Below are 16,313 nucleotides of genomic sequence, written 5' to 3' on the forward strand. Positions count from 1 at the left end.
CATATATGAAGAGTTCAAATAAGTGCCATTTGAAATTTTCTTCTTAAATGAGCATTTTTATGAGGCTCGTGTATAGGTTTAGTAATTTCACTTTAATGGCAATGAATAGGTTGTTTTCTATGCCATTAAAGTGAAATAACTGACCATAAACATATCAGCCTTAGAAAAGTTCTAATTTTAGAAGAAAATTTCAGGTGGCACTTAGAGGCTTTTGCATATGAACTCTTCATACACACACTTACATACTGTATATATCTTTAAATGTTTGCAATATGGAAATTTTGAGAACATTTTAAACCACTATCAGGTCAGGTGATCTCACCCCACGAGCTGATCAATGAGGCTACAGGATTTATACTGCAGATTCATCAGTCATGTTTGCCAGACAACATCTAAGGAGTATTGGAACAGTGTGTTGTGAGACAGATGAGACAGAGTTAGAATTCACTGGCACCAAAGCCTGACATGTTTGGCAAAAAACAAGGATTGCCTTTGGCCAGTAGCAGCACCTCGGACCATCTGTAATGCTTGGTTATGGTTTTGGGCTGCTGTTGTGCCTTGGGGTCTGGCCAGCCTGCCATCACTGGAACCAGAAAATAGTTTAGGGGAATGTGAAACCATCTGTCTAAAAGCTGAGGCTGAACCACAAGTGGACATAGTAATAACAAGACAATGACCTGAAACACTCAAGAAAAGCCACAAATGAATAGGTCAAAATGAAGGGTTATGGAATTACAAAGTCAAGGCCTACATCTTTCCACAGCAGACATTCTTACAACAAAAAATTTGTTGAATAAATAGTTAAAAGAATGTTTGCCTTGCTTGTGCTAAACAACTTAAAATGGAAATGTATGTAAAATCAAATCAGCAGGTAGTCTATTGCACCACTGATATGCATGTCATGTGGTAAAATTAGACAAAATAATCTTGACTGAAACCTTTTTTATGAGTCACTCAAAATAATTGATAATAAAAATATAAGTATTTATTTCATAAATAAATAACTACATACAGGTTGTTCATCCCCTGACTTTGAGTCCTTCCCATGCTGAACCATGAGAGGAAGAGGAAGATGTTCACGATTCGAAAGCTCCCAAACATCCGGCGCTCTAGAGAAATCCCTCAGGAAGAGCAGCACTTCATCACAGCTGGTTAGGGACTCACATGTGTCCTTGTGTATAGTATGTATGTGAAAGAGTGACTGGGATGTGCGAGGTTGGCACATATAGATAAGATTTTACAAAGTGAATACCTAACGTTTATTAAAAAGGGGAAATAATCCAAAGAAAACACACTGGGTTTAGAGTTAATGCAGTTTGAAATTGCCAGATTTAAATGTGAAAAATATTAAATATTAAATCTTCAGAGTCCTCGGGCTGTGAGTATGGCAGCAAGAAATTGATTATTTTCAATTTGACAGAATTGTATATGGTTTTCGAGATAAGGATATCAGAGAGGAGGATATACTGTACAGAAATGTCAGAACTTATCAAATACATACTTCATTAATAATGCTGATAAAATCAACCATGGCTAAGGAATGCAGCTGTAAAGAGTCTGAGCACAGATAGTGAAAGATATAATAAAAATGAGACAATACAGCTCTAACTTCTGTTCCCAATTATTCTACATTATGCAAGTGGTTCCATGTATCTTGTTGGCAACCAAACTAATTTTGATCTGTCAAGACAAATTATCATATTCTAAACTGTGTTTTACACTGGAGAGAAAAATAAGTAGTGCAAGGGAAAACATTCTTGTGTGTGTTTATGCAGGGTCATCGGGTGTAGACTCCTCTTATGAGTATGTAGAAGTACGAACAAACTCAGTTATTAAAGGCAATGTCTGTGTGCTGCAGACTAAGCCTGATTTCCTATTGGTAAATAGAACGTTTGTCAAATGTAATGTCAATAAATAAAATCTAGACTAAGAAACTGAAGGGACTTGCATACACAAGTAGGTACAAAATTATTGAAATTTATCGAAATTTGGGCCAAGTTTTAAAACCATGATCAGTCGTTATTTGTTTTTACTATTGCATTAAAATTTAAACAAACATCTTAATTTAAATAAGATTTACTAAATCAAAAAACACTTGCAGAATGGGTGATAAATTTGCAGACTGACAGGTTCTAGCTAGTTTGGGACCAAATGCTGGTTTATAGATGTTGATAAACCTAAATTTCAATTAAATAAATTCAAGGCTGAATGGTTGAGCTGCATGCATGAATACGGTCAACAATACACTTTCGCATAAAAATTGAGAAAATGTTTTTTTGTTTTTCTAAATCACTATGTTAATTTATTTCCTTATCAGGTTCAGAAATAATTTAGTAATAGTTTAACGTTTCACTAATGTAAGGACACATCAAAGAATACTCTATTCTTAGAAAGTGCTGTTCACATTACCCTTTGGCCGAACTGAAAGACTGTGTCACGGGTGTCAAGGTTAGGCTTTTGTACTCATGAAAGCTCCCATCACATTGCTAATTGTTTCAGACATGTAGAGCCCTTGCTTGACAGAGCTGAAGATGAGCTGGCTGATAGAAATGCAGAGGAGCGCTGAACCCGGGCCACGAGGCCTCACGAGTGTGTTACTCAGCTCTCTGACCTGAAGACACTCTCAAGAATGTCTCTTAATATGTGGAAAACATGATTAACATCTCTGTGCTGAGTTGAACACTCAATCTCTGGAAATTTTGTATAGTATTTGGTGTAGATTAGAAGCACAAAACCATCTATTTGGAGCTGTGTGCACTGACCGTTCCATAGAATGTTTATGGAGATTACCTATTTGTTGATATGGTGTGTTTTGGTTTGATTATGAAAAAAAAATAGTTTGCATCATTCTTAACAAAAATGGTGTCACTCAAAAACAGCGCGAGTCATAATTGGAGTTTGTGAGTATTTGTCTCCCCCTAATGCACGACTATGAGTAGTACATATAATGCTTTGATTAAAGGTTAAAGTTTAAATGTGAAGTTTGCAAGGCTTTTTATGTCAAAACACATCTTCTTAAATTAACCCAATTTATTGTTCATTCACTACTATAAGTATGCATGGGTTTATCTACCCCAAAAGTGTAAACAACACTGAGCCTCCCTAACACCATCAAAATATTTAGAGCGGTCAGATCAGATACGTCAATCATTCCAGCTTGACCAATAGCGAGAGTCGGGGCGTGGCTTCTTCAGCAGACTGAGCCAGAGGGTGTTTATCCAGTGGGACCCAGGCTAACATGGGGGAAAAAAAATCAGATTTGGTTACAAGCTAAAATCTGAACACTTACCAAAATACACAGAGGTAGAGAACAAACAAGGGTAAACGCTGCCGGTGCTGTTACAAGATGGAGAAATTTGATGGAATGTTTGAATTTCAATCGAAACGCAGAAATTGCGAGTTTCTTTTGGACAGGTAAGCTAAACTTAAGTTTTTGCCACACGTTAGCTCTTTACTGGCTTTTTCCAAACATGTATCTCTTTATTATCAAGCCCGAGATAAAATATTGTAAAGATAATACTCGTATATTAAGGGTGGTTTGTAAAGGTTGTTTTGCTTTATTTTTGTAGTTCCACTAGCGCAGGAACTGCATACTTCACCTTTAAAGATGCCTCCTTTTTTTTTTCTTAGTTTTTTTGGTCTTTACCACAACCAAAATATTAAGCCTTTATTACTGTAGTAAGTCTGTTTAATATATGTTTCTCCATTACATATAAATTTAGGGTTGAGTGATATCAACTCAATAAATCCATTCATCAATTAATTTAACTTAAATTTGTCAAAGAAATATTCATGTATATTAAACCATGAAGTATGATAAGAGGCAGTTGATTCTTTTCCATACAGTTTATGCACACTGAGATTTCTCATGAAGAAATCACTTCATATCAGGGCTGAGTGTAAAAAATAATTTTTCTAGCATATTATATTAGCTTAGTTGGATATATCTGCTGGTCATTCCAGAGCACACAGTTATAAGTAACCCAAAATAGCTCCTTTCTATATAAAGTTACTTGTGTACGTGCAGTCTGACATTGTGATGTCTGTGGTTGTATATGTAGTTGTTCTCAGTCTTTTCCAAGGGTTTAGCAGTAGAAACAGGATGCAGTAGAAATCTATCTCTGTGAGTGGGCCGGGAGCAATATCCCTGTGGGCAGAGAAGGGGAACCTTGTTTAGCCATGGCCAAGTCTTGAACTTCTCTTCCTAGCATGGGTGAAGGACACACAAGGGCACTGTCCTGTTGTTGTAAAGCCTACACAGTGGTGTTTTGATCACTTTTACATAGTGTCTTCTAACCTGGACATTTTATAAATTTTTTGATATTGTCATATTAACAATGTAATATTATTTCAATTGCTTTCAATATTTACATATTGAAATATATATATACTGTTTTTGATATTTCCATCCCTTGATACTGTATAGTTCAGGTACCCCGTCAATGCAGGCCTTTGGGAATTTTTCGTTCACAAGCCAAAAATGGTCTGATCACTTAGAAAAGTAAAGGCACTTCTGTTTACATGTCATATTTGATCTTTTTAAAGGTATGAGACTGTACCTAGCACAGCCTTAGCCATCACTACTTTGCATGTCAGTTTGAGTGAATATCTGTTTTAGAAAATGTCTTCTTCCTTCTGCAGCCAACCAAAACACTGGTGATGCACCAAAGCCCTTCTTCTATGAAATGTCAAAGAGGAATTTCTACTAGAAGTGCCATTTTATTGCTGCGCTCACACAGAGATGTAATGTGCTGAAAGACTGACCTTTGACCTTTGAGGTGAGGGCATGTGTGGAGGATGGAACGAAGATGATCGCAAAAGTCCCATGTGTTTGAGCAAAGTTCAACATGTGATTTTTCGTTTGGCAGATTTACAGCTTGAGAGAACCGATGAGGTGATAATCGCATGAGGGATAGATCAAGAAAAATACTGAAAATATATTTTTCGAGAAGAACAAGCAATCTTATGGGTCTGAGAGAGGTGGAAAGAATTATGAGCCATTGCTGCTGTGCTCTGAGTTCTTACTGAATTTCCTGGGTCATTGTAACAGCATGTAACCTCTAATAGCTAATAACTAGATACATGAATTTTGGAGTTGTTGTGTAGTCAGAAAAACACATTGAAATACCTTTCTTTATCTACCATACTTTATTTAAAGCAAATAATACATTTGGGTTGCATTAGTGATCATCTTGTTCCAAAATGAAGCCTTCTGGTGCTCTTGTTAGGGTTTGTTTAGATCTTTTAGAGAGTCTCGTCTCATGAGGAATTTTCCGTAATTCAGCTGAAAGATCTCCCAGCTGTGCTCTCCTGGGTCAGAACCCCTGCCCCATATCAGGAGAGTTTCAAGACACTGATTTGTGTGTTCGGACATGTTTTAAAGTAATATATATGAAGCTAAATGTGAATTTTAAAGCAATAGTTCTCTCAAAAACTGTACTTATTTTGTTATTTACTCACCCTCATGTCATTCAAAACAAACATGCCATTATTTTATCTGTAGAACACAGAACACACACACACACACACACACACACAAAGAGTAAATAATAACAGAAATTAATTTTAGCTAAAAGATTCCTTTTAACAGTTGTAAATAAAAAATTTTTACATTTGTTCTTGAGTTTGTTTTGAAATTAATTTGTTATGATTATTTTTTATGTTTTCTGGTAAGCATGGCCACACCGGACCTAATATGCATCACATGAAGTGACTAATGATTATAATATCTGTTCCATGTAGACAATGGTTACTGTAGTTTTTCCCCCTCGTTGTCACTGGTTAACCAAACTAAACAGCTATATGTCTGTGGTTTATCAGTGTGATAATCCCAGAAATTCAGTGCACAGTTGGCCAGTGACTCAGTCAACATTGGCATTTGCTAACAAAACACCGCTTATGGAGTTGTTTCCCTATCTCCTCTCCTCTTGAATTCAACCCAGCGCATGGCATTTTTCTAGCACAGTTGTCTTTATTTGGCGATTTCCCACACTCTGTGAAACAAAATTGGGGCAGAAGGAATTTTTTTGTTGTGGTTATGTTTTGCAAAGTAACATTTAGTAACTTTTTGAAAATGAGGACGTTTCATAGAGACAAAACCACAACCACATCATTTGCCTGAGGTGATCAGAAAATGTGCCATATTACTGTGTATTCTCACGTGTCATTAGTGTTGTTGTTAATTTAAACTAAATAACAGTTTCAAATGTGTTTTACATATTTTAAATAAAGCTGAAATAAAAAAGTGTAAAAATAACAAAAAAAATCGCAAAAAAATTTAATAAAAAGAAAACTAAAAAAAATAAAATATTAATAAATACTGTAAGATTATAGTAACACTAAAATAATACTGTTTGCCATTTTATGGGTTACTGTAGAGGTTTCCTTTCTTTTATATCAATCCAGTTATTTGTCAGAGTGATCAAACCCATCTACATTTCTATCATCAACTACTCTTATGCAACAATGTACATGTTTTATTTAAAATTTCAAGATATCGTTGACTTTTCTGGCATGCCATCTATACTGAGTTGCCTTCTTACAATGGATGATACGTTTAGGTTCACAGGGGTTTTATAAGAATGAGTCTGTCTGTTTCTCATAACTGTGCAGGTTCTTGCTCAATTGATAACAATGATGAACAGCATCCAGTTAAAGAAAAAGGGCATTCCTATGACAGCACAGGCTTTCTGACAGCTATTACGTAAGTAGATAAGGAAAGGGTTGAGGAAAGTCAAAAATACAGACGGTAATTTTAGAAAGATACATATTCCTGTTTTTCTAGGCCGTTTATCAGTTTCTTGTATCCTGTGTGAAGAGAAAAATTGCCTGTGAGCATGACAGGATATGTAGGTTTTTTTTTTAAGACCATGCTATTTCATCAAAAGTGATTGATTCAGTGGCTGTGTTTATGTTTGACACTGAGGACTGCCGAATAATAATAGTTAGTTTGATTTGTCAGAAAAATCCCGATCACAAGTTTTTATTTAATTTGTGAGAAAATGATTTAGCCTAATAAAGCAGTACGATGTTCATTACTCCAAATAGGAGAGTTAAGACCCATCGGGATGTACTGTATCTGTTATATCAACTGCACTCATAACAAGAGATTTGAGGACGGCAAATTATTTCACATGCAATAGCGCTTCTTAGTGACTCATCTATTGAACGGCCTCGTACGTGGCTCCATGATTGAAGCCAGTGAAGCTACTTATTTTATTGCTGTAAGATATCCTGACATCTGGTTTTGATGTTACAGGCTGCTCATTAGTGAGTAAGATCAAAAGGTGCATGGTTTATTATTTTTTTACAAGGTCTTTAAACATGTAGTTTCAGAGAGGTTTTGACAAAAAAGTCAAATATTTCTGGTGGCACACAGGACACCAGCTCTCCAAAGATCAAAGCTAATAGTGCATCTAAAAAGACTTTAAGCTTTAAGCTGCAGGACCAGGATGGAAATCAGTTTCATTTGATTGATCATTATTTATAAAAACACATAGGTGAGAAATCTAATTTTAGTCATCACTATTATTATATTATATTATACAATATAAAAATGTATGTGTGTGTATATATATATATTATAATATACAGTGCCCTCCAAAAGTATTGGAACAGTAAAGCCAATTCCTTTATTTTTGCTGTAGACTGTAAATATTTGGGTTTGACATCAAAAGATGAATATGAGATGAGAGATTAACATTTCAGCTTTTATTTACAGGTATTTTCATCTGGATCTGATACACAACTAAGAAGATAGCACCTTTTGTTTGAACCCACCCATTTTTCATGTTACCAAAAGTATTGGAACATGTGACTGACAGGTGTGTTTTGTTGCCCCGTTGTGTCCTATTAATTAATTATTCAAACAATAAATATCACTGAATGTCTGCGCTCAGTTTCAGATCCGTGCAGACTGCATTTATAGTTAGTTAGACATGTAACCAACATGAAAACCAGAGAGGTGTCTATGGGTGAAAAACGAGCAATTGTGAAGCTGAGAGAAGATGAAAAATCAATCAAACCATTGCACAAACACTGGCAATAGCAAGTACAACCATTTGGAATCTCCTGAGGAAGAAAGAAACCACTGGTGTACTAAGTAACACACCTCAAACGGGTAGATCAAGGAAAACATCTGCAGTTGATGACAGAAACATTGTGACAGCTGTAAAGAAAGACCCTAAAACAACTGTTAGTGACATCAGCAACAACCTCCAGTGAAGGTATCACAATCTACTGTTCGCAGAAGACTTCATGAACAAAAGTACAGAGGCTACACCAGAAGATGCAAACCACTCATTAGCAAGAAGAACAGGAGACGAGCCTCAAAAATTCTGGGACAAGGTTTTATGGACTGATTTTATGGACCAAAGTGATGGAAAGGCTAAAGTTTGGAGAAAGAAAGGATCTCCTCATGATCTCAAACATACAAGCTCATCTGAAACACAGTGTACACAGGTGTACATTATAGTACACATTACACAAGTAATGTAATGGCTTGGGCTTTCATCGCTTCTTCTGGGACAGGCTCATTAATCTTCATTAATGATGTAACACATGATGGCAGCAGCAAAATTAACTCAGAAGTCTACAGAAATATTTTGTCTGACAATTTACAGAAAGATGCACCCAAACTGATCGGGAGATCCTTCATCATGCAGCAAGATAATGGCCCAAAACATAGTGGCAAAACAACAAAGGAGTTCATCAGGGGCAAGAAGTGAAAGGCTTTAGACTGGCCAAGTCAATCTCCACACTTAAACCCTGTAGAGTCTGCATTTTACCTGCTAAAGAAGAGACTGAAGGGAGTAACCCCCCAAAACTGAAAGAGGCTGTGGTGAAAGCCTCGAAAAGCATCACAAAAGAAGAACGCAAAAGTTTGGTGATGTCAATGGGTCACAGGCTTGATGCAGTTATTGAAAGCAAAGGATTTGCAACTAAATATTAAGTCTTTTTCACTTTAATCTGTTAATTCTGTCTGTTCCAATACTTTTGATAACATGAAAAATGGGTGGGTTCAAACAAAAGGTGCTATCTTCTTAGTTGTGTATCAGATCCAGATGAAAATACCTGTAAATAAAACTGAAATGTTAATCTCTCATCTCATATTCATCTTTTGATGTCAAACCCAAATGTTTTCAGTCTACAGCAAAAATAAAGGAATTGGCCTTACTATTCCAATACTTTTGGAGGGCACTGTATATTATTAATATATAATTATACTATTCAGTATTATTGGATGAAAGTAATTTGTAAGGGTTAGTTCATAGAACATTAATGTGCATGGTATCACTTTTTACAGTGTGTATATGAAATAATCATAACAACTGTTATTTTTAGTAGTAGAAGTAAATATTAGTATTTATGTGAATACATGTACATACTAGTATTTATATACATTGTATTTATATAAAGTTTAGAAATTATTGGCATTTGAGTACCCAGTAAGCGTGGGGTTGAAAGGGAAAAATATGATGTTCTCATCAACCTGACCTCCCTCTGTGGTTCTGTTTGGAGCTTTGTGGTTTCATATCTTGCTTTTGCAAAAACCCACACCTGCCTATGCATGAGTCAAAGACAACTGAAGCCTCAACTTTAATCATATCTATCTATCTATCTATTGATCTGTCTACATAAATACACACATGGTCAGAATTGTTGGTACCCTTGGTAAATATGATCAAAGAAGGCTGTGGAAATAAATCTGCATTGTTTTGCTTTTGATCTATTATTTAAAAAATTCGCAAAAACCTAACCTTAAGAATTTAAAATGTGGGGAAATATCATTATGAAATAAATGTTTTTCTCTTATACACATTGGCCACAATTAACGGCACCCTTTTATTCAATACTTTTTGAAACCTTAATTTGCCAGATTAACAGCTCTAAACTTTCTCCTATAATGCCTGATGAGGTTAGAGAACACCTGACAAGAGATCAGAGACCATTCCTTCATCCAGAATCACTCCAGACCCTTTAGATTCCCAGCTCCATGTTGGTGCTTCTTCTCTTCAGTTCACCTCACTCATTTTCTACAGGGTTCCGGTCAGAGGACTGGAATGGCCATAGCAGAAGCTTGGTTTTGTGCTCAGTGGCCCATTTTTGTGTTGTTTTTGAGGTTTGTGTTTGGATTATTATACGGTTGGAAGATCCAAACATGGCCCATTATAAGATTTCTAACAGAGTTAGTCACTTATTGATTTTTTATCTGTTGGTATTTGATAGAATCCATGATGTCCAGGACCTCCAGCAGAAATATAGGCCCACAACATTAAAAATACAGCAGTATATTACATTGTACACATGGGGTACTTTTTATCCCTGTGTTCACCAAACCCATCTTGAGTGTTTGCTGCTAAAAATCTCATTTTTTAGTTTCATCTGACCATAGAAGCCAGTCCTATTTGAAGTTCCAGTCGTGTCTGACAACTGAATATGCTGGAGTTTGTTTTTGGATGAGCTAGGAGAATTTTTCTTGAAACCCACCCAAACAACATGTGGTGATGTAGGGGCTGTTTGATAATTTTTGTAAAGGTTTTCTGACCCCAAAACTCTTGGAGAGTCTTTAGCCACTCAAACTCTCCTTCTCACCGTACATTAGGACAATATAGACACACATCCTCTTCCAGGCAGATTCATAACTTTTTATGTTGATTGGAAATTCTTAATTATTGCCCTGATGGTGAAAATGTGAATTATCACTGCTCTAGCTCTTTTCTTAAAGCCACTTTCTAATTTGTGAAGATCAATTAGCTTTTGGTGCACATCAGAAATATATTCTTTGGTTTTTCTCATTGTGATGGATGATTAAGGGAATCTGGGCTTTGTTTTAGCCATGGCTGGATAATTTCATGTTCATAATCACCCTGGAGTGCTCAAAATTGTGAATATGAATGGGAATATATTTCAGATATATTTTACTCATAAGAATTTCTAGAGGTACCAGTAATTGTGTCCAACATGTATTTGAGAAAAAAACATTTATTTCATAATGATATTTCCTCCCATTTTAAATTTTTATTCTCCAATGAAAGGTTAGATTTTTGTGATTTTTTTAAAATAAAAGATCAAAAGGATTAACAATGCACATATATTTTCACAGCCTTCTTTGATCATATTTACCAAGGGTACTAACAATTCTGACCACATGTGTAGATAGATTCCTGATCTTTTTGCATGTACATTGTCGGACAAGCAACCATATATTGTAAACTACATTTTAAAGCTGGGTTTAAATACTAATGGCCCCTTTAGAAACGGATAACTAGAATATTTTTTTCCTGCTATACAGAATTATAGGAAATATTTGTATTTTGGTTTGGTTTTGGTGTGTTGATATTTTATATTATATTTAGAGTCATTTTCTTCTAGAGAGATTTGATTTCTAACATCATTTAAAGGCATAGTTCACCCAAAAATAAAATTGCCATCATTTACTCACCCTCATGTCCTTCCAAAACTGTATGACTTTCTGTGAAACACTAAAGAAGATATTTTGATGATTGTTTGAACTCTTTTTGTTCATACAATAAAAGTAAATGGGGTCCAAAACATGTGTGAAAAACATGTTAAACTGACAAAATACACTGAGACATTTGTCAAAATATATTTTGTGTTCCACGGAAGAAATAAAGTCACATAGGCTTGGAACGACATAAAGGTGTTTTTTTTTTTTTGTGAAGTATGAGCATGCACCTTTGAGTAAACCTTTGCAGGAAGTCAAGAGTACAAATGAAGACCAAAGTTTATGCAGTATGCATCATGAACACTAAGAACAGGATGTAACGATTCTGAATATAATGCTGACACATTGCTAGAGACAAGTTGCATTAATCATATCACTAAATATGAGTCGCAAACTATCCTGCAAAACTGATGAAATGGTTTTTATGTTGTTGTGGTGGAGGTCATGTTTGAAACACACTAATTATATACAGTCCATGGTATTTATTTGTACTTTTTATTTTATTTGTTGGAATATCTGACTTCATAGTCATGTGTGTTTTAAACAGGTAAGAAAAAGTGCAATGGTGTTCGAGGAGGTGCTGTAATGTGCGGCCAGTGGGTACAGAGGAACAATGACCTGACACGTGCAGCCCAAAATAAGATAAGTGGAAAAACTAAAAGTAATGAAAGGAACAATTTAATAAGAACCAAGGAATCTTCGGAAAGAAAACTCATAAATGTTACTCAGTAAGTAGTCATTTTCATATGTCTGATTGAATTGATTTTTAACATGATAAGGCATTATTTATGTGGTATAAACGTATGTGATATAAAGCGAGTACGCGCTGATATTATCTGCATTCGGATCACACTGTGTGCAAATCTGTTAACCACACAAAACACTTTCAGTTCAACCACTTTTCTACCTTCACCGATAAGTAGAGCTCACCATTTCCTGCATTGAGCCCCAGACTCATTTTCCACCATGCATTTGCAGAAAGGGACTTTTCTTGCATTGCACAGCACTTGAGAGCTTTGTAAGAAATGCTGATGTAAGACAGGTAATTTGCACATGAGGGTCCTTATGAGGGTCCATCATAAATGTAAAGATGCTTTTAATGTAATTTGGATGGAAATTAAATAAGAAACAAAATATGACAAACTCAAATCGACCACATTTCTCTTGTTCTGTGTCAGCGATTTAGAGTAGATTCACAGAATTGGGGAAGGGTACAACAGGAAGTACTACCTCTGCAGGCCACATCACGGTTTTCCCCGTGCGTGTGATGTCACTTGTTCCTCGTCGGACTGAACCCCTATAGGTCTGTAGAGTGGAAAGTACAAGCTCACCCCTTTATAAAGCGGACCGCATCAGTAAGGTGATCATCTTCGAGACTATCAGCCACCGATAGAGCGACCAGCACATCACGATCTGATCAGCGACCGACCACAGACCCAAATATGAGACCCCACTGCATCATCATCGCCTGCCTTGTGCTCTTCGCTTTCTGCTCACTGGCTCAGAGTGAATGTGCGTCTTTTTCTTTATTTCTTGAATTTAGTTTTTAGATAAACAATAGACTATTAATAATTTCATGTATATTTGTTAAGCGTTTCCTTGAATTTTAAATGTATCCCATTCATATATTGATTTATATTAAGTGTTTTTAACACAATTTTCTTTTCTTTTGTTTCCTGCAGTCAGCCAAGGTCCCGACAAGTGCTGCTTTACTTTTTCCAATGTAAAAATCCCAGTTAAGCAGGTTGAGAGTTATCATACTACACATCTTGAGTGCCACGGGAGGGGTGTCATGTAAGTATTTTTTGTAATGTCTTAAATAAAATGAACTGTGAATTAGTTATGCGAAATCATAAACTGTCTTCTCTTTTGAAATTTCAGTATCATCACAAAAGGTCAAAAAGAGATCTGTGTTGACCCAACAGAGAGATGGGTTGATAGACTGATAAACCTGGTGGATGCTCGAAACATGAAGGAGATGTCACATAGCAGCTCTGGAGACAGCGAATAAGATGTGAACAGCTCTTCACTTTTCAAACTATTGAACTGAACAGTTTTCAAACTGATTTTAAGCTGATTTTATTTAAAAGTAATAATATGCATGCACCTGCACAACGATGTTAATCAATTAAGAAGACTGTGATATATAATCAAATATATTCAAAGCTTTTTTACGATAGAAATGTAATCTGAATATGTAACTTCACTATACGCAAAATAAAGATCATGGAAAGACACTGGATTTTGTCAATGTTGTCCTTTTTTGAAGAAAAAAAATATAAATACAAAATTAACAAAAAATAAATAGAAATTTAAAGAACCAGTATTTAATAATTAACAATTGCAACGTGAATACTGATACTGCTTACAATAACAATGCTCGTCCCTACACTTGTAAAATGCACTTGGGTTTTTATTTCGACAATTACATCAGTTATGTCAATATAATTATATAATAATTGTGAAAAATTATTTATAGGGTTTTTTTGGCTCATTTGGATGCTACCACATGGAGCACATTTTATTTTTTTACTTATTGTACGGATCCAATAAAGATCAGTTGGACTTTCATAAGAGAGTACTTTGTCACTATAAAAATATGCTACAGATATTTTTTTTTTGTGTAAGCCTCTCTATCTTGATAATGCTTAGTGCATTCATGTATAGAGAAAACATTCCATGCCATGGAAATGAAGCTTAATATGTTCTGTATGCAAAGACAAAAAGATATGAGGGTGAGTTATTTCTACTGTATTATTAAGGTTATTATTACCTTCGATATAACTGTTACATAAGGCGGCAATGCCACTGTCAGACTGTGCAGACAAAAATAAATAAATCAAATCAATTAAAGTGTATCACTGAGCTTTTCTGTGGGTGCTTTCTATTAAGCTGTACTGTAATTATTCTAAAACTATTTAAAATAAATATTGATACAACTTTCAAACTATTTTAATACTTATGTTATAATATATTATATTGGGATTTATATTATAGACAAATACGTGTGTGGGTTGTGTGCACATGCATGCTTGTAAGAGAGTGGGAGTATGTGTGTGTGATGGGGATAGTTAACTTCATGTAAATTAAATAATATAAAACAAGACATTTGCAGAAAAAAATAAAATAAATAAGTTTCCTGTTGACTCTTTTGATCCACTAATCATCGCTCCTTCATGCACGCTGAGGCTGATGCCAGCATTCGTGTGGTTGGTTGTTACCACTGTGTGAATCTGTGGCTGACATTTTTTTCCCATTTCATATTCAAACTTTTGACATTGTTACCCCAACATAAACTATTACTGATTATAATATTATAAATTCTGTTACTGTTCTTTGTATCAGTGTAAATAGTTTTTTGCTTTTTAAATCTTACTTATTTAAATATAATTCCATAATAATCACTTACTCCGCACTTGTTCTTGACATTTTTTTTCTTTTTTCATATCATCATGTGTTCTTTCCTGTCTAGAGGCCTGTCGTACTTCTGTTAGTCCCCCCCCCCCCCCCCCCCCTTTCTCTTTTCTCTCAGCTTTTATCTATCTTCCTTTTTTTCAAGCATTCTATATTTCTAGTTTTTCCAAATTATCTTTTCTGTTTACAGTTTTTGTTTTGTATCTTTCTTTATGCGGTTCTTTGCATTGTTTTCAGTTCACACATACTGGTTTGTCCCAATTTCAAAAAAATACATTTTCTTTTCTTATTTTTCATTTGAATAACTCTTCGTCTGTCTTCACTGCACTTCTTTATCTCTGGTTTCTTTAAATGTCTCTTTCTCAGGTTTCCTCTTCATATTTTCAGGGCTATTTCAATTCAATGTTTCATCCCACACATGCACTCTTTTTTATTCATATATTGATTAATTTAGTTGCCTTTTTCTTTTTTTTATGTGTAACCTCTTCTGTATTAGATGATGATTTTGCTGTTCTCGCTTGATGCTGATGATGAGCTGCAAATATTTTTCATTTTCCGCTCATAATGAGTCATCTTTCCTTTCTTTCATCAGACAGACCCATCTTCTCACATCGCTATGTTGTGCCGCTCATTCTGTTTGCCTTCACTTCTCTCCTTCTCTTCTTCATTTGGAGCCTGGTATTAAAATATGTTCAGTTCCTGAGATATTTGGTTCTACTGAGTGGTGCTGACATGAATATTCATGAATTTCACATATTGTGGGCGTATCCTTGAGACAATGTGTGAACGAATGGTACTAAAAATATTTGTGCATTCTCCTCAAACTGCAACCTGTATAATTAATTATTTCGAAAAGGCAATACAGTTTCAGTGTTAAGCATAAACTGCAGCTGTTCACATATTCAAAACAATTCATGGTTTGTGTAATATGATTAATTGTCTGAACAGTTTAGCCTGATTGATTACAGGCATTCAGATAAATAGGTATAAGGTACAGCAGAAAAAACATGAGTGAGTAACCTATGCTAGTCTAGGCTAATACAAAACGATTACAATACTGCACAGTGTTGACAACAATGCCTGAAATCAACCTTTTTCTCATCTCCAGATGAGCCTGGAGCAGAGGCCTCCAGCCCTGACCTGCGTTCAGCCCGACAAAACGGTGCAAAACGTTTATTGAACGTTTATTGTTTATAGAAACAGTGGTGCGTTGAACACTCTGTTCTGATGACGCAAGAGTTGCTAACATGGCAGCTGAGAAGGCCATTCTTTGTGTTCTTTTTGAAGAATTTTCGGAGCCTGATGAAATCGGTATATATATGTTTAATACTGCAAAATACGCTCGATGTTAGTCACCGCCCTTGCCGTCCAGAATAAAAGAGAACATCCCTATCGAGTGAAGGGAACTGTGGTTCCTAACTGTGGTTCCTAA

At 35.4% G+C, this 16,313-nt stretch overlaps 1 protein-coding gene across 1 annotated transcript; it reads left to right on the top strand.

The window, feature by feature from the left end:
* Nucleotides 1–12,494: 12,494 nt before the first annotated feature.
* LOC306879907 (C-C motif chemokine 13-like) lies at nt 12,495–13,704 on the top strand. Its single transcript, XM_079433146.1, has 3 exons — nt 12,495–12,979; nt 13,150–13,261; nt 13,349–13,704. Exons 1-3 carry the CDS (start codon nt 12,910–12,912, stop codon nt 13,476–13,478), a joined length of 312 nt encoding a protein of 103 aa, XP_079289272.1. The 5' UTR covers nt 12,495–12,909; the 3' UTR covers nt 13,479–13,704.
* Nucleotides 13,705–16,313: the final 2,609 nt, after the last annotated feature.

This window comes from Barbus barbus (genome assembly GCF_936440315.1).
Source record: "Barbus barbus genome assembly, chromosome: 14".
NCBI classification, from domain to species: domain Eukaryota; kingdom Metazoa; phylum Chordata; class Actinopteri; order Cypriniformes; family Cyprinidae; genus Barbus; species Barbus barbus.

What these genes read in the sequence shown, in the direction of transcription:
- LOC306879907 (XM_079433146.1), top strand. Translation starts at nt 12,910, where the DNA reads ATGAGACCCCACTGCATCATCATCGCCTGCCTTGTGCTCTTCGCTTTC. An exon ending in CTCACTGGCTCAGAGTGAAT is followed by an intron (nt 12,980 to 13,149) that starts GTGCGTCTTTTT and finishes TGTTTCCTGCAG; the next exon opens with TCAGCCAAGGTCCCGACAAG. An exon ending in TGCCACGGGAGGGGTGTCAT is followed by an intron (nt 13,262 to 13,348) that starts GTAAGTATTTTT and finishes TTGAAATTTCAG; the next exon opens with TATCATCACAAAAGGTCAAA.